This window comes from Hypanus sabinus, chromosome 25 (assembly GCF_030144855.1).
Source record: "Hypanus sabinus isolate sHypSab1 chromosome 25, sHypSab1.hap1, whole genome shotgun sequence".
Lineage (NCBI taxonomy): Eukaryota > Metazoa > Chordata > Chondrichthyes > Myliobatiformes > Dasyatidae > Hypanus > Hypanus sabinus.
This window is the reverse complement of record NC_082730.1, coordinates 23,223,871-23,243,187: the sequence shown is the minus strand read 5'-3', so window position 1 is coordinate 23,243,187 and position 19,317 is coordinate 23,223,871. Positions and strand designations below refer to the sequence as shown.

The 19,317-nt window shown below is 42.0% G+C and overlaps 2 protein-coding genes across 5 annotated transcripts in view; one reads left to right on the top strand and one right to left on the bottom strand.

The window, feature by feature from the left end:
• LOC132381101 (chemokine-like protein TAFA-2) overlaps positions 1-1,368 on the bottom strand; it is a 143,108-nt gene extending 141,740 nt beyond the window's left edge. Inside the window, exon 1 of one of the 2 annotated variants that reach the window (XM_059950320.1) lies at positions 1,319-1,368. The gene's annotated coding sequence lies outside the window, so the exon portion shown is untranslated. The remainder of the gene's footprint in view (positions 1-1,318) is intronic. The other variant, XM_059950313.1, reaches the window with a different exon arrangement.
• Positions 498-19,317, top strand: part of LOC132381100 (protein phosphatase 1H-like) — a 51,444-nt gene continuing 32,624 nt past the window's right edge. For all 3 annotated transcript variants that reach the window (XM_059950311.1, XM_059950309.1, XM_059950310.1), the window contains exons 1-2: positions 498-830; positions 18,633-18,756. In XM_059950311.1, coding sequence (XP_059806294.1) covers positions 520-830; positions 18,633-18,756 — 435 coding nt within the window. In that variant the 5' untranslated portion in view covers positions 498-519. The remainder of the gene's footprint in view (positions 831-18,632; positions 18,757-19,317) is intronic.

Here is a 19,317-nt window from a genome sequence, read left to right as displayed (position 1 = left end):
AGACAAACTGGGCAAAGACGAGTCGTAGAGAGTCATTGAAACAGACTGTAGGTAGTAGAATCAGTTGAGAATTGTGGTAAATGAGGTATCCGCTTTGGTTCAGGAACCTGATGGAGGGTAATACAGTAACTGTTCCTGCCCCTGGTGATGTGTAGGATGCATTTGCTGCGCGGTGGTAGTAGCGAAAGGAACATATGGCCTGGATGGTAGGGGTCTTTGCTGCTTTCTTTATGGCAGCGCCCCCGGTACTTGCGCTCAATGGTGGGAAGGACTATGTCTGTGATGGACTGGGCTGTATGCACCAGTTCAGTAGACCGAACTTTCTCCTCATAATTTTAAACACTTCGGTGTCCTACGCCTCGATATATTGTGTTCCAATGTGTCTCCATTCGCGCTTTAATCGTCACACTTTCTAACACATCCCTCTTCCCCCATGTTAACACTTCGCTGCTCCCAGTCTCTCTGTGTTGTTGCTGGGAGGCGGGTCTTACGCCGGCGTGCGCTCCGTTGCCCCCGCCTATGCGCGGCTGTCGGGTGGAGCGGGAGGTGCGTTCGCTACCTTGGCAGCGCGGCGCGGACGGACTTACGATGATCAGCCGGATGAAAGCGACGGTCGCTCAGCTGGTCAGCGGTATGGCTCCCAGCACCGGCTCCAGCTCGAACCCCAGTAGCGGTGCGGGGTGCCATACCAGATTTCCGTATTCACGGCCGCCGTTCCTGTTCCTGAGCCCCGAGGAAGCGCAGCGGGCGGTGGATCACAACAGTAGACCTATCCTGGTACCTGGGCAAGGCAGGAAGAAGTTGCTACCCTGGGACACGGGATATGCAGAGTGAGTACAATCACCCCCACTGGAGAGGTCTCAATAGCTGCATCCTCACTAATGTTAGGATAAGTAGGTGGCGAGCATTGAACTTGCTCTCTCAACTCAGTTACCACGGACGAAGTTGGGAGGCGTGAAAACAGAAAAAAAAAAGTTGCTAATCGCACTTAACAATTTGCATTCACGTCGCGCACTTTACAATCTCGATTACTTTTCATGTAACTATTTTAGCAGGGTAGTCGTTGTTAACAATATAGGAAACGCAACAGTCAGTTTGGACTCGAATATTCATTCTGAACGCCAGTGTCATGATCTTAGCAGTCTCCTTGCTGTAGGATAAATATTGGCCCGGACACCTGTTCGCACATGAATCTCTCTTTTGTCCAATTAAGAAATAATTTAACCACCGTTTAACAAAACAAGGGGATGGGGGGGGGGGGGCACAGTAGGTACATCAAGTAGAGGCTCTGCTTCAGCGACGGGGTTTCAATACTGACCTGCGTTTGAACAGTAGTGATACAGCTCGGGAAAAGGCCCGCGGTGTCTGTGCTGAACCTAACGGCCAATTAAACTACCCACCTGCCTGCACGTGATCCACATCCCTCCATTCCCTACACCTTCACGTCCCCGTCTAAAAGTCCAAAGTAAGTTTATCATCAGAGTACGTATATGTCAACATATACAACCCCGAAACTGATTTTCTTGCGGGCATACAGTACGCAGTGAATCCAAACACAGTATAATCTCTCAAACAGCAATTATTTACACACCTACCATTTCTCTATTTTTTTAAAAAAAAATGCCGTCTAAATATCCTTTAAACGTTCCCCCATCTCACGTTAAAGATGTGATCTCTAGTATTTGACATTTCTACTCTGGGATCAAAAGGATTTTGACTATCTACCTAGACACCTTATAATTGTATAAATGTCTATCATTTCCCCTCAGCCTCCTGTGTTCCAGAAAAAAAAGAGTCCAAGTTTAACCCAACTTCTCCTAATAGCTCATACCCTCTAATCCAAGCAGAGTACTGGTAAACCTCCTCTGCACTAAGAAATAAGACCATAAGACATAGGGGCAGAATTAGGCCATTCATCCCATCATGTATGCTCCACCATTCCATCATGGCTGATTTATTATCCCTCTCAACCCTGTCTTCTCTGCATAGCCTTCGCCATCCTTACTAAATGAGTATCTGTCAACCTCAGCTTTAAATGTACCCAATGACTTGGCCTCCACAGCTGTCTGTGGGATTGAATTTCACAGATTCACCAGCCTCTGGCTAGAGAAATTTCTCCTCATCTCTGTCCTTATATTCCAAAGCTGAGCCCTTTGGTTTTAGACTCTCCCACTATTAGAACCATCTTCTTCACATCTTATCTATCTCGGCCTTAATATATGATAGGGTTCAGTGAGATCCCTCCTCATTCTTCTAAACTCCAGTGAGTACTCCAGATCTAGACCAATCGGACACTCCTGGGATCATTCTCATGAACCTCCCCTGGACCCTCTCGAATGCCAGCACATCTTTTTGTACCAAAACTGCTTACAATACTCCAAATGTGGTCTGGCCAATGCTGTATAGTCTCAGCATTACCTCCTTACTTATATATTCTCTCCAAAGACTCCACATCCTTCTTGAAATAGGGCACCCATTACTGTACACAAAACTCCAAGTGAACTACCGAGCAACTGCAACATGACTTCCCGACTGTTATACTCAATGCCCCAACCCATGCAGGCAAGCACGGTCACACACCCCCTTTACCAACTATCTACTTGTGTTGCCACCTTCAGGAAGGTATGGACTTGAACCCTGAGGTCCCTCTGCACATCAAAGTTGTTAAGGATTCTGCTGTGCACTGTGTAAATGTTAAGGGTCCTGCCATTAAATTGCTAACTTTTATCGTCACCTAGATACAATGAAAATTTGTATTTTGCCTGCTATCCATACAGATAATTTCATCACAACCTCAGAGATATGGTACAAGTTATTGTCATATGCAGAAATACGATATAAAAGTGCAATGAAAAACTTATTCAGCAACATCACAAGCACATGGCATCATAAGACCATAAGGCATAGGAACAGCATTAGGCCATTCAGCCCATCAAGTCCGCTCTGCCATTCCGTCATGGCTGATCCCGTATCCCACTCAACCCATACACCTGCCTTCTCGCCATATCCTTTGATGCCCTGACCGATCAGGAAATGATCAGCTTTAAATATATGCATGGACCTGGCTTCCACCGCATTCTGTGGCAGAGAACTCCACAGATGACTAATGTCCCGCTAAAAAAAATCCTCCTTATATCTGTTCTAAAGGGTCGGCCCCCAGTTTGAAGGTTGTGCCCTCTAGTTCTGGACACCCCCATCAGAGGAAACATCCTCTCCGCATCCACCCTATCTAGTCCTTTCAACACTTGGTAGGTTTCAATGAGCTCCCCCCACATTCTTCTAAATTCCAGTGAGTACAGGCCCAAAGCTGCCAAACACTCCTCGTATGTTAACCCCTTCATTCCTGGAATCATCCTCTGGACTCTGTCCAATGACAGCACATCCTTTCTGAGATATGGGGCCCAAAACTGTTGACAATACTCTAAGTGCAGCCTGACTAGTGTCTTATAAAGGCTTAACATTATCTCTTTGCTTTTATATTCTATTCCCCATGAAATAAGTGTCACTATTTAAGTGGTGTGCACAGAAAAACATTAATGTAAACATAAATACCATTATACAAGAAAGAACACAATTAGAACAAAAAACACCATGTACATTTTAATACCAAGTGGTCAAAATAGTCAGTGTAGTGATAATTGGTTCAAGAACCAAATGGCTGAAGGGGAGAAGTTGTTCTTAAGGCTGATGGGTTGGGTCTTCAAGCTTCTCTACCACCTGCCCAATGGTAGCTGTGAGAAGGTGGCATGGCCCAGGTGATGGAGATCTTTGATATTGGTTATTACCTTCTTGTGATGGTGCCTGCTGCAGATACTACCAATGGTGGGAAGGCGATGTATTGTGCAGAGTCCATTGCTCTCTACAGCTTCTGACGTTCCTGTACATTGGAATTGCCATAAGCAGGCCATGATGTTGCCAATAAGAACAGTTTTAACAGGACATCTGTAGAAATTTAAATTTTACAGCAGGGTGGCAAATGGTCAGGTGATGGAAAGCTGGGAATTGTAGACTAATGACTTTTGGGGTTGGGCCTCAGGGCAGACTTAGAGAGCAGAAAGTCCCAAAGTAGAAATGTTTCAAGGGAGAGAGATCAATGTCCACTTCACTTGGCATGAGCAAATCGTTCCACAAATCCCCATTGAATGACTGCCTGTAATTATACAATACCTTAATCTGGATCTGCCATTAAAGAAAAAAGTTTTTTCATTATATCAACAATTCCGTCCATTGTCATCAACACTTTAATCTCATTAATCCCTAACCTTCCATGATTAAGAGGTTGCAAATCTAATAATGCGATCTATCGTTGTGATTTAACCCATTCTACCACCCCCTCACATTATTGAGATTATCAGGTTTATATCTTTTTCACTGGAGGTCGCACAAAGTGTACTTCAGAGGCAATGATGTTATTTGGCATCCTGACTGCAAACTTCCCAAAGCTTAGGTATGTGGCAATCTTGGTGAATTGCAATGATCTACCAGGAAATAGATTGCTTTTCAGTGAATTTCCTTTGGCAGCAAAACAAGTAACCAGAAATCGAGAGCATAATCTCTCCACCCAACTGGACTTCTGTTCTATTACGTGAGCAATCATGTGTTCTGCCATGGATCCAGTAACTGATTGCATCACAAGAATCTGGATTTTTATCAGGGCAGCAAGGATCTATACTACAGCAATATGTAATTCTAAGCTTCACCCACAGACAGCAAAACATGGTTCTCATGCCAGTGGAGTTGCTGAGGATGTGGGTGGGGGAGGGGGGGTGCAGGTGGTAATGAAAAGCATGAAACAAATATCTTTCCTTACTCCGTTATCACAAAAGACCAATGTTCAGATGTAGGAAAGGTACGAAATCATTTTTTTTCCCGGTCTTTTGATTCAGAGCCAAGTCCAGTCCATGAGATCATTATTTCTGAGAAACTTGTATCCATGGTTTCAAGGCCTGGTTCAAAAGTTCAAGGTTCAAAAGAGCATGACGAAGGATAAATCAGGGAGTAATGAGGTGATTGATTATGAAATATTATCTTTGATGGCCTGTTGTTTGCAAAATGAATTGCTGACTGATTACTAAGGAGACATAGTGCCAGGTTCATTGGATTGAGTGTCTTCATAAGATTCTTCAGAGTCCTCATGAGACATTCTTTCTTTGTACCAAACCCTTCTGAATCCAATGGATGAAAAGATCTGATTTGATCAGTACCTTGAGAAAGTTTGATGACATTGTAAATAATAGGAAGGATGAATTTCAGTGGGAAGTATTTAATGTTGATTCCAACATGACATGGAACAATTATTTGCTGCATCACTAATTTTATTTTACACTTCCACCCCCAATAATAAATGGATTTGTTACTTTATAGATAGGTAGTCTTCTGTTCATTAGCAGACATGCTTCTTGTTAGAATCAGAAAATCATGTGTTTGAGTAACACTTCAAAGGCTTGAGGGAGTAATGCAGGTTGAACAGTCCAGTGCATTTCTGAGGGACTGCGCACTGTCTCAAGTGCTACCTTTCAGAGAGGATATTAAGCTTACGCTGTTTATCCTTTCAGGATCTGCTTAGGGCGCCAGGCATACAGATAGTCACCACACCACTTTAAAAATGCTCAAGATTTATTTTCCTTACTCTGTGGTTATCCCGGATTTGGGGACGATGAGACCCCATGGGAATGGAATGGAAGCAGTAGTTCTGAGCTGGCATCCTGTTTTTGGCCCTGCTGTGATATCTTCTGAACTTTTCCTTTTACATAGAAAGCACAATGTGCAAGCAGCCTTTTGGATCTACTGGGTTCATGCAGTGTTTATATTCCACAGAAGCACCTCCTAAACCAAGTGTTCTCAGCCTTTTTAAAGCCCCAGACCTCTAATGTTAACCAAGGGGTCCATGAACCCCTGTCCTGAACAAATATCTGCATTGATATACAGAACCTAGAATTCCTTACTCAATCATCTCACTTTCCCTTAGAACATGTCACTGCTTTTCTCCTCAACTCAACTTCAAGTTCAAGTTAATTGTTATTCAACCAAACACATGTATACAGCAAAGCAAAACAATGTTCCTCTGGGACTAAGGTGCAAAACACTGTACATGTATCACATAAAGTAATATTAGCATGATAATATTAACAGGTAATTGAAATAAGTATGTAGATGTACAAGTTGACATAAACTGCATATATGACATAAAGTTAATTATACGACAGTATAATGCTACTGGCGCTGTCATAAGTAATGTGTACTGGGTGGTGACAGGTTGTTCAGAGGTCTCTCAGCCTGGGGCAAGAAGCTGTTACCCAGCCTAACAGCCTTTGTTCTTATAAACATATAACAATTACAGCACAGAAACACGGCACAGTTTAAGAGACTACTAGACAGGTATATGGAGTAATTGAAGGTAAGGGGTTATATGGGAGGCAGGGTTTGAGGGTTAGCACAACATTGTGGGCTGAAGGGCCTGTACTATGCTGTACTGTTCTATGTTCTATGAAACAGGTCATCTCAGCCCTTCTAGTCCGTGCCGAACACTTACTCTCACCTAGTCCCACCTACCTGCACTCAGCCCATAACCCTCCATTCCTTTCCTGTCCATATACCTATCCAATTTTTTTTAAATGTCAAAACCGAACCTGCCTCTACTACTTCTACTGGAAGCTCATTCCACACAGCTACCACTCTCTGAGTAAAGAAGTTCCCCTTCGTGTTACCCCTAAACTTTTGCCCCTTAACTGCGGTACCTTCCGCTTGGGGTAGGAGGTCAAAGAGATTGTTGGACAATGGGAGGGGCTGTTATCAGGCTCTGTAAACACAACACTTCTGATATATGTCCTGTATGGTCACTTCCATATTCCGACAGATTTCACATTATAGATATTCTATGTTCCTCTTGAGCTTTCAATGGTATTTAATAGTTGCAGTCTCATCACTCTGAGATTCCTCGTTTAGAAATGTATTTTAAAATGCTGATTGAATCTCTTCCTTTTGCTTTATAATTGCCCTTTTGACCTGCTCCAGAACGTTTCTCAGTAAATATGAGATCTAGTGAAAATCCTTTTTTAGAGGCTCATGTAGAACGTTCATGAGGCCACTTACACAGTGTGTCTATTGTTCCACATTCACCTTATCTTCAATAGCTTACTTCAGGAATCAAGATGTTTTATTAACAGCTGACAGGATTGAAAAGTAGCTACTTCAATGACTACCAAAAACAAGAATTTTGTTGGAAAAGCAGAATCTTATTGTTTAAGGAAATAGGAACCAAGATTACCTCAAAATATTCCTTTGCGGTAATTTTTAAAAAGTTAGAATCTGAGCTGAAGAAGCCATTACTGAGAGTGATTGATTGGGTGGATGTTAACAAAATCTCGGTCAGATCAAGGGCTGTGGGGGATGTAGGGAGTCATCTATTTAGGGACAAAGTTGGGCTCTTGTTGGCTAAAAGGCCTGCCACGTGGCTACAGTCAGGAGTGGAGGATTCATCAGTAAAGGCGGAGTTTCAATGGGGCTTCAGGGATGGAGAAGATTATGGGGCCAGAGGGAAGAGTGTAGAGAGATTCGAACATAGGCATGAGACAAACCTAAGTCCCCGAGGAATGTAAGAGCAGTATAGTGAAGTGGGTGGATGGTGAGTGAGAGGGGCTGCAGGCTGTTTTGTATAAGTTTTTGGAAGTTAGGGAATTGGGTGCCAATAAGGAAAGGATTGGAGCAGTCAAGTCTAAAAGTTAATGGTTAGTGCAGGTTTGAAAGCACACAATTCCAAGGTGGTGATAAGTAATAATACTACTATAACATCAAAGATACAGGCTAGCAAGTTCAGCCTCAGACACAGGTCAGACAAGGAACTGAAGTTTATCTGTTGGATGGGAAGCTTTTGAGGGGTGGGGTGTGTCTTTGTCCTTCTCGCTATTCTACTAGAACAAATTGCAGCTCATCCAAGTCAGACAAACCACCTGACAGCAAGGCAAAGGAGATGCTGAAGGATGTGGGGCTGATATAATGACTGTCAATATACATGTTCACTGTCTGTCAATCTGCTGAATGGGAATCACCTTCAGATATCTGAGAAGTGCAATCAAGTGAAATACAGAATTGCTCTTCGAAAATTGAAGTTAGCCCAAGGGACACTGTGGGTTTGATTAGGTAATGAATACTTTATTGCAATAGATTTGATTTCGTGTAAAGAAGCCACTTCACTCATCCCTGGCGAAGCCAATTTCAAGATAGTGCAGCGAGCTATGGGGAATGAAGCTCATATAACTGAAGAATGTTAATGGGACAGGATCATATTCACAAGCTCCAGTAACAGTCATTGTGATCACTTTGTTCTTCCAGTCCTTGTAATTGTCTCATTCTTCTTATGATCTTGGTGCTTGCCGTTCTCAATTGCTCCATTAGTTTGCACAAATGCCAACGTAAAATGTTCCCATCTGCAATGCACATCACCTGCTCAGTGCATATTGGGTACCATTTGCTATTCAAAATCAGGTTTATTATTACTGACTTGTACAACAAGAACTTTGTTGGTTGCGGTGCAAAGACTAAGTTTGTATTTTCAGCTGTGATTTAAGAGCAATCTGCAATGCTATCAGGGAGGGGAAATAAAATCACAACACATACATTCATAGACTAACGCTCTCTTCTCGATTTAAAAATTTGTTTACCATCAGAGTTTTCCCACTTCAGATGAAATTTCATTCACCCAAAGCAATAATTCTGTATTACTTCCAAAGGATACAAACGAAAGCCATAGACCCACTCAAAGTTGCTCCATTATTCATTATCCTGGCCAATGATGTGCATGAATGCAGTCTTTCTCACTTAACACTCATTGATTCGGTAAGTGCTGATCATAGTTAATGACTGAACGCCTACAGTCCTCTGCAAATGCTGAGGCAAGTCGCATGAGGAGTTGAATTATTCATGCAATCGCTTGCGAACTCAGACCCACTATTGAAGTTGTTACCAACGTGCTATCAGCACTTGCTTTCCTCCATCATGTTCTCCCCGTTGTGTCTGCTGCCCTTCAGGTGTGGCAGTGATGGCAATACGAAAACACGTCGACCACGCCATGTCTCAGACATATTTAGAGGTGGTAGTGTGCATCATAACAGCTATTTTTACTTGCTTGTCCCACAAACCATTTGAATAACTTCCAATTCTAAATTAGCTCAACCATCCTGAAGGATCTGAGAGGTCAGCTTGTGTATTTGTGCTGCTGTCAATGCAGAATGGTTTCTGGAGATGGAAGACTTCCCACAGAGTCACGCTAGAAGATGATAGGCATTTGAAGGTGGATCAGAGAGTTGGTGTTTAAGGAGCATCATTGAGGAAATGTCTATAGAGCTGACACAGGTTGTCAAGGGAAGTGCAGAGATATGGATCTAAACTGTTAACATCACAGCCACTGATGTTTGATGAAGGAAATGGGGGATGGGCATGAAACTGGAAATTCTTACAATCCATATCAATGCTGTGGTTTAGAGGATCAAGTGTTGTACAGGTTGAATCTCTGGTTCAGCATTTTATGTCTGGCATGTGTTTGATATGTAGCACAGTTGTGTACTTAATTAATCTGTCAGTGTAACTTTTGCTAGCTAAGCCAACAGTGCTTCTGACTGGTCTGCTGAGTTCCTTGACCATTTTGTGTGTATTGCTCCAGATTTCCAGGATCTGCAGAATCTTGCGTGTTTAGTATTTCTGACTTACTGAAACTTTAGGTTACCAGTGGTTTTCAAAGATGGAACCCTCATGAAACGCATGGGGTGTCCAGTACTTAAATGTGAACTGTTCTCCTGTTCGGGGAAAAAGGAATGGGGGCAATTTCTGGCATTTTCTGTGGTCTAACAAAAGCTGGATCCCAAGGGCACCAGACTGGAAAGTGCCAAGCTAGCTATCCAAGTCTGCTGACTCTTCAAAGTTTGGCAATGAGAGTTGTGAATATAATGCAGAGAGTCCTCTGGCAGATATAGATAGGCTAAGTAAATGGTTGAGAAAACAGCCTGTAAACATATTGTGGGAAAATATGAGGTCATCCAGTTTTGTAGATAAAGTATAAAGACGAAGTACTTTTTAAATTGAGAGAGATTGAAAGGCATTGGTGTTTGAAGGGAACTGGATTTCTTTGTAAACCTATTGCTGGGACGCAGAGACCCAGCAAAGTAATCAGAAATACAAATAGTGTGTTGTTCTGAAAGTGTGAAAGGCAAGATTAAACTTTCCTTGCTCTGGGTTGGAGGAGAGGGGTGAAAGTAAAGGTGTTGGAAATAGAATCAATGTGGTTGAGGCCGTTGTTGATTTTGATTGAGTGTAAGCTATAGTTAAAGGATAAAAGAAAACTCCTCAGTGCTATTTCTAAAGTGTCATTATCTAAACAGTCACTACATGTGCAACTGAAAATCGTTTTTTTTTCTGTTGCTGTGGTACAGTGACTACCTGCAGGACTGGCTTGCTCTGTGTACAGAAAGCACAGCACAAGGTGAAAGCAGGTCAACGTTCAGTTAATCTTTCAAGCTACCTGTGTTTTTAGTTGATAGATCGTGTTTAATGCAGGAAATCATTTGATTGCAACTCTCGGAGTTTCCCCAGATGGAAGTATTGCCTTCATTTACTTTATTTTCATTTCTTGTCCCCTGGAGCTGAAGAGCAATGTATCCATGGAGATTAGTCTTTCCTTGTCAATGAGTGTGAGTAATCATTGCTGAAAACCCTCATGTAATCCTCTCTGTAACTGAACCCACTTTCTCTTTACCTCTATCTCCACTTTCCTTGCTCTCTCTCTCATTTTTCCTTCTCTTTCTTTATCTCACTCTCCTCTTTTATTTCTCTTTTTTTATCTCACTCTTTCTCCCCCCTTCTTTGCAGCCACATTTGAACTTAAATAACGCAGGAGAGCCAGTCCCAGCTAATAATCAAGTGCTTCAACTCTTTATGAACAGGTGACCAGGAAGCTTGGGATCTTGCTTGCTAAAACTGTGACTTTTTCTTAGGCAGTCCTTGGGCATCAAGGATGACTTTGCTCCACTCTGGCTTTAGTAGTTCTGAGAGAGCTAATATGACCAATATAGGCTATTCCACAGATGGGGCAAGACAAATTGGTAGCTTGTCAGATGGGGTTCTCATATCATTGCTTACAATGGTCCTAAGAATGGCCTTGAGTTTCTAAGTGCCTTCTGAAATGTTGCTTCTCCACCTTGAAGGTCATAGACCAGAGTTACCAGGAGTCAATGGGAAAGTTGCAATTCTTCAAGGAAACTTTGAGTAGATCCTTGAACTATTTCTTCTATCCACCTAGCAAGGTCCTCTGATTACAAAGTTTGGAATAGAGTAGAAAACCATAAATGCAAGATGATCTTGCAGATGCTGGAAATCCAGAGTAACACACTCTTTTGAAGGGTCTCGACTGTTTATTTCTCTCCACAGATACTGCCTGACCTGGAGAGTTCCTCCAGCATTTTGTGTGTGTTACTTTGGAATAGTGTGTCTGTTATGGGAAATTGTGTGTCACACGAATGGTGTTACCAGTTCAGTGTCGTTAACCGAGAGTAGCTAGGGCCTCACTGTTCGTATGATGGCTTGGGAGATAATGCTGGTTTTGGTTAGTTTGTTAGGTATTCTGAAGGGATGACATTGGTGTTATTTTCCCAGTCTCTTGAATTCTTCTATAGACAACTCAAGGCCTCAGAAACGTATAGGAGGGCAGACTTTCCACAACACACGAACTTTGTTCCAAGTCTGAGATTTTGATCTTCAAATACCTATTTCCTGAATTGACGAGAGTTTGGGCTGGCACATTGAAGAAGATGGTAAATTTCATCGTAGATATGTGGTGGAGTGGATTTGAGTTTGGAAATGCTTTTAGTGCAAATTTTCAGTTCTGACTTTAAAAAAAATAATTAAGAATGAAATCAATCACCACTAATCTGCATGACCCAGTTTTAGATTTGTCTTCCATTTCTATGAGCTGAAAGTTTAGGAGTGCAAACAGTAACTGGATAATCTGAAAGCATGCCACTCTCGGGGCAGAGGAGTAATACCTTATATCCTGTTTGAGTAAGCTCCAACGTGACAGCATGAATATTGATTTCTCCTTCCAGTAAAAAAATTCCCTCTCCCTCTCCTCTTCCTGTATTCCCCACTTTGGCCTTTTTCCTCTTCTCACCTGCCTCTCACTTACCCTAGGTCCCCTTCTTCCCTTTCTCCTCTGGTCTATTCTCCTCTCCTATCAGATTCCTTCCTCTCCAGCTCTTGACTTTTCCCACCCACCTGGCTTCACCTGTCATCTTTCAGCTATCCTCCTTCCCCTCCCCCCACCTTTTTATTCTGGCATCATCCCAGCCTGAAACATCAACTGTTTATTCATTTCCGTAGATGCTGCGTGACCTGCTGAGTTCCTCCCTCATTTTGTGTGTGTTATTCTAAAGTCAAAAGGTAGTTTTAATGGTCAGAATCCTAAGCTCCTTGTTTTCTCCATAAAATTTTCATGGTCATGGAACAAAACCGCACAGAAACTGGCCGTTCAGCCCATCGGATCAATGCTGACCATTACCATTCAATTACACCAACCTGCTATCAATCCCACATTTTATTTTCTACACATTTTCGTTAACTCCCTCTGGGTTCTACCAGTTGCCTCCACACAAGAGACAATTCATAGTGGCCGTGTACCTTAAGCAAAACTGATGAATAATTAATTTGCTGATGTATAACATCCAGATAAAGTAAAAAAATACTAAACTGAGGAACCAAAAACTTCTCCATTTTCCAATTCTTATTTTTCTGTTTCAGTTTCCAGTGTGAAAGCATGCTTCACTTCCTATTCATCCATGGAAAAATCAATTAAAACTGGTCTCAAGTTTGATTAACACAGACCCTTTGTTGCTGGTGCTGGCAACTTCTAATATACCACAGTATTTCTTCCCAGCTCATCAAAACTTCAGGAAGCTCCATAGTGCACTGCTGTCAGTGGACTATTTTTCTGAATTATGGGCCCCTTTGTAAAGCAGAAGTCAGTTTTGTGTTAAACAAGCTCCCAGAAATAGTGGTAAATGAACTGCGGCAGAATTGAAAAAAGTGCAAACAAATTTTACAAGGATGGTGCCAGGACCTGAGGACTTGAGTTATAGGAAAAGGTTGGCTGGGTTAGGACTTTATTTCCAAGAGTGTAGGAAATGAGGGGTGATTTGATAGAGGTATACAACATTATGAGGGATATAGATAGGGTAAGTGCAAGCTTTTTCCACTGAGAGCCGGTGAGACTAGATTTGGAGGTCACATGTTAAGTGTGAAAGGTGAAATACTTAAAGGGAACATGAAAGGGAAATTCTTCACTCGGAGGGTGGTGAGAATGTGGAGTGCGCTGCCAGCGGAAGTGGTTTGACTTCAACATTTAAGAGAAGTTTGGATAAGTACGTGCATGGGAGGGGTACGGGTTGCTGTGGTCAATGGAACTAGGCAGCTTCATAGTTTGGCAAGGGTCAGAAAGACCAAAGGGCCTGTTTCTGTACTGTGTTGCTCTATAACTCTGGACTTGTTTCCAGCAAGTAGAAATACAGGTAGCATGTGGGTGAAGCAGAATAACCCCCATCCACAAGCTCCTGTCAAGAACACTTTGACAGCTGGTTAATGAATCCTACTCGTTTTTACAGCTGTCAAGCCTGTCAAGTGCTTATAATGTTTCTGAATTTAAAAGTATTGTGGGGGGGGGAATAAAAGGCTGTGTCTGGGTACAAGCGGATGAGACTGGGGGAAGGCCATGCCAGCATGGACTCAATGGGCTGAATGGCCTGTTTCTGTGCTGCAGTAAACTATGACTTTAATCAATCAACTATTTAAAAAAATGAAAACCTAAACTAAATTAAACAAATATTCAACACAATCTATTGAAAAGTTTCAACTTTTACCCAACTCCATCACAGCTATTTCCCTCAATTGCAGTAAATTGGTTTTCTGTGCCCAAGAGGTTTGGCAAGTAAATTGTGTAGTGGAATGGCGTCAGATGTGTGCCCTAATTCTAGTCTGTATGGAGTCCAATGTTGCAGTGCTGTCATGAAACTCCCAATGCAGAACAGATAACTAGCTTCAGGTTTCTGTGATAAACATCAATGGTTTTGCATAGAGGTATTGTATTTTGCAAGAACTTCCAGCCAAATTCGTACTATTTCTAAAATCATTCAGGCTGTGGTGTTGATGTGAGTTGGTGCAGAGAGGGTGCAGATTGAAATGGTCTGTTACGAGTGGGTATGTGACTTGCCTGCACCCTATCTCTGTAATGCAATCTGGCATGCACTTCTCATGGGACACTGGTCTGGTACAGAGCGTGATTAGGGTTCACAGGGCAAGGTAAGAAGTTGTGGTGAAACTTGTAAGCTCTGGTCAGGTCACTCAGTGTAAGGCATTTAATGAAGCTGGTAAATTACTGGCAGAGTGCGAGCCTGAAGGAAGTGAGGAGGACTGCTGCAATTTACGATTTCCCAACACGTGCACCACCACAAATGTCAATTTCACAGCCAGCCACAATTCCCGTGTATTGAAGCTTAACCTCCTGGTGAAATATTTGACAGCTTGTTGCCCAAACTTCCTCTCTTCCAGTGTCCTTGAATATGCCAACCCCTCCCAAATGCATCCCATCCTTCGTGCAATTTGATTTTTAAAATCCACCAATTAACTCTGAAAGAGCCATAATTAAACTTATAAGACATAGGAGCAGAATTAGGCTATTCGGCACATTGGATCTGCTCTGCCATTGCATCATGGCCGATTTATTAACCCTCTCAACCCTTTTCTGCTGTCTTCTCTTCATAGCCTTTTACTCCCTTACTAATTTAGTACTTATTAAACTCCACTTTAATTATAATTAATGATTTGGTCTTCTCAGCTGTCTGTGGCAATGAATTCCACAGAATCACTACCCTCTTTCTAAAGAAATTTTCCTTGTCTGTTCTAAAGGAACGTCCTTCTCTTTTCAAGCTGGGCCCTCCAGTCCTAGACTTCCCCATTATGTGAATCATCTTCTGATTGTCCACGCTATCTAGGCCTTCCAATATTCAATAAGTGTCAATGAGTTCCTCCCCACCCATTCTTCTAAACTTTATGTAGGCTCTTTATGTGATCATGACGAGTGAGCCTCTTCATCATTCTTCAATCACCAATGAAATGATTCCACCACCAGCTCATGTCCTGGTAAGGAAACTTTGCCTGCTTCCAGCCCAATCTGTTCACGTTTAGACAGATAATCTCCTACAATGAGTCCTACTCCATTTGTGGATCAATGCCTCTGGAGGTGCCCAAATGTGTGTCCTGGTTTTCTATCCTACTATGTTTAGATGCTCAAGGAGTGATGTAATGTAATTCAATAGTGTTGCTAAAAGAAACCCTTTCTTTTCATAGGGAAACCTAAATCTAGGGGACACTATATACAACTGTGATCTCTTGTTTCCTTGGTGATTATTCCATCCATCGTTGATGCTTTAGTCTCAGGGTTTCATACTCCGAGCTCCTATGATGCAACCCTTTTACCTAGTATCTAAACCCACAGTGTTAACTTTCCACTTCCTGTGCCTCTGTAGAATAACTTGCAATGTCATGCATGTTTAAAATAGCATTAATTGTGGGTTTTGATAAAAACAGCACAAGGTTTAAAAAAAAAGCAACCTTTCTGATATCAGGGATGCATCATAAAAGGTAAAGCCAAACTGAGATAGAGACAGAGAGATGGAAAAATAAGCAAGAACATATTCCAGACTGGCTGGTAAGACCATGCATACCCAAAGCATACCAAAGGCTAAAATATAGTTAATATTTTGATTAGATGAAATAGTCCTGATGAAGGGTCTTGACCCAAAACATTAACAGTGCACTTCCCTCCACAGACACTGCTTGACCTGCTGAGTTCTTCCAGCAATTTTTTTTGTTTCATATTCCAGAACCTGTGGGCTCTGGAATATGGTTTGTACAGGATGTAAAATTTGACAGAAGCAGAAAGGAACAGAAATCAACTTTTCTTTTTAAGTTTTTAAAATTAAATTTAAAATACCAAAGCAAAATACTGCAAATACTGAAAATCCAAATAACCGGCATGTCCTGGGAATATGGAATGGTCAGGCAGCTAATGAGGAGAGAGAAACAGTAAACATTTCAGATCTCCGAGTCTTGATCCTAACTGAGAGATGATTGCAATAGGGTGATCAGTGACATGAAGTATCAACGATGCATTTCTCTCTTTGCAAATTACACCTGATGTAGAACAAAGGATCCTATGGAAAATCCTGTCAAATCTGAGCAATGTCGCTCACCCCCTGCAGGCCACCTTGGCTGAACGGAGGACCACTTTTAGTAATAGACTAAGACAACAGTGCTGCTCCAAAGAGTGCAATATGAGGTCTTTCTTACCCTCAGCTATTAGGCTCTATAATGAGTCAACCTATAGCTAGGGAAATGATGACCCCCCCTCCTGTTAGACTGTTTGAGATAACTTAATTTTTTATTCTTTCCTACTTCTGTTCAAATATTTGTAATTATCTGTGCACTTGTAATGCTACTTTGACACTGCAATTTCCTTTGGGATCAATAACATCTCTAGCTATCTATCTATCTACTGAATATTTCTAGCACTTTTATTTTTAGTTGTTTATGAGCTAAAGATAGTGAAATGATGTCAGGATGCTTTCTGATAACTTGCTGATACTGGCAGCTTGCCATAAATCCTTCAAACCTGATTTCTTTTATTGAATACAAAGCAGCATGAAGATGGGGTGTTGGGAGGGGGAAGAAACGATGATGTCAAGCTGGCCTCCTTCCCCTTGCTTCATGTTGCCACCCTCATCAGTTTCTTGTACCAAAGGCATGGGGCATCAGTCTGTCTCTGTTATTCTGTTCCGTCCCTTTGCTGCATGAAACCTGTTAATGGTGAGAGAAGAAAACTCATTGACAGTAAATAATAATGATTAGTTTCCTCTCCTGTATTTTACTTTTAAAGATAGGAGCTTCCACTCAACATTGTTAGCAAACCCTCCAGCAGGCGTGAGGCCCAAATACTGAACTCTAACCACACACTAACGTTGGGCAACGAGACTTCCTGCAGAAGCAGAGAAGAGCCAAAAAGCCAGAAGGTCACAATCATTTCCTTTGCAAATTCTCTTTTGATGCACTTGGGTATTATCTGTGGGTTATGTTTCTTTCTTTTCAATTTCCACTTTCCACCCTCTTGTTCTTTGTTTTTCATTCTTTCCTTGTTTCTCTGCTTTCTGCAGCTCTCTTTGCTTTAGAGTCCCTGTCCAGGACCTAAGCACAAAATCTAGACCGATCCATCAGTACTGTACTGAGTAGGTGCCAGCCTTTGATAGAACAGAATGGAAAATGTGTTCCCACTGCCAAACAAATCAGTGACCTCATGCCAGACTTAAAGAAATTGGCAAAAGCACTGGAGCTGGAAATGGGGCACATATTCTGTGCAAAGAGATGTTCAGATATGGTCTAGTTCAAATATATATATTGTTATATCATAATAAATGCCTCTGGGAGCCATCTTTTTAAATGGCTGGTGGATTAAAAGTTTACAGTGTCAGAAGTTCAGAACTGCAGCAGAAGAAAATGACTTGAGCTCAAGTGGCCCTTTTCTAATTTTCACCAGGATATGTGTGAGCAAGCACTTCCTTTAGATACCAGTCTGAATAAACTTATCTGCAAGACATGTTTGCTCATGCGACATTGTCAATAAGATTAAAAACATTAAATGCTAACGTTTATGAAAGCCCATCTGTTTCTAAGAAAAGCAATTAACTAACTCTTCATTGAGATAGAAATAACTTGCACTTACAGAGTGCCCACCATAACCACAGGTCATCTCATATCCAATAAAATAAACTTTTGAAGTATGGCCACTGTTATAAAGTAGGAAACATGGCAGCCAATTTGCTATTGTAATCATTCCCATATCTTTGCTGGGTATAATGGCTCAGATGAAGGGTAAAGTTTGCTCCATCAGAAATCAGGCTCTCAAACCCATTCTGCAATTAAGTCGCTTCAAGCTAATCTGTTTGTCAAATCTACCAACTGCTTTATATATATTCTCTTCTACAGAGACTACTCAGTCACTGTGAACTGAATGCCACAGCCACCAGAGGGCCTACAGGAAGTTCACAAGAATCACCTCGGGAATGAAAGGGTCAATGTATGAGGAGCTTTAAGGGCTCTGGGCCTGTACTGTACTCGCTGGAGTTTGGAAGAATGAGGGGGGATCTCACTGAAAGTTATTGAATATTGAAAACCCCTGATAGAATGGATATGGAGAGGATGTTTGCTGTAGTGAGGGAATCCAAGACCAGAGGGCACCACCTCAGAATAGGGCAATGAACAGAGACAATGAATTTCTTTAGCCAGAGGGTTATAAATCTGGAATTCATTGCCAGAGAAGGCTGTGGAAGCCAAGTTGTTGGGTATAATTAAAAAGGAAGTTGATAGGCTCTTGATTGGTAAGGGAATCAAAGGTTACAGGGAGAAGGAAGGAGAATGGGGTTGAGAGGAATAATAAATCAGTGATAATAGAAAGGAAGAGCAGACTCGATGGGCCAAATAGCCTAATTCTGCTCTGTGTCTTATGGCCACAGTAATGACTTCTGTATGGTTCTGTTCTGTAGGGTGATTAACGCTGGAAAAAGTCCCCTGAATGAAGATCAAGCTACCCGTGAAGTAGTAGTTGTGGAGAGTAGGAGTCAGAAGAACAGCAAAGGAGCCAAGGCGGTCAATGAAGATAGTGACAAGGTAAATGATGGTGTTGGATGTCAACCTGTCTAGCTGTACCATCCAGTCTGATTCTTCAGTCCCCTACTTCTCATTCCAGTTCTCCAACAAATCCTTAAATCGTTTCCCACCGTTTGCACATTCTCCCTGTGACCACGTGGGTTTCCTTCAGGTGCTCCGGGTTCCTCCCACATTCCAAAGATGTAGGTAGGTTAATTGGTCATTGTAAATTGTCCCCTGATTAAATTATGGGGGGTAGTTGCTAGGCACCATGGCTGAAAGGGCTAGAAGGGCCCATTCTGTGCTGTATCTCAGTAGATAAATAAATAAGCTCAACTGAATCTATTACGTATTCCAGCAGATAAAGGCATTTCAATTGTCATTGGATCTTTTGATTTGCCTCCTACCAGTTTAGCTCCTTGACCCTGAACCAGTTGTCATGCTTCGGTTTTAATTAATCCCACAATGTGGGTGTTGCTGGTAAAGCCAGGTTATATTTCCCGTCCTTTGAGCTGGCGGTCAGCTGCTGCCTTGCTCTGCCTCCGTCCCGGTGAATCACCCTGCTGTTTGGCACTGTTGGAT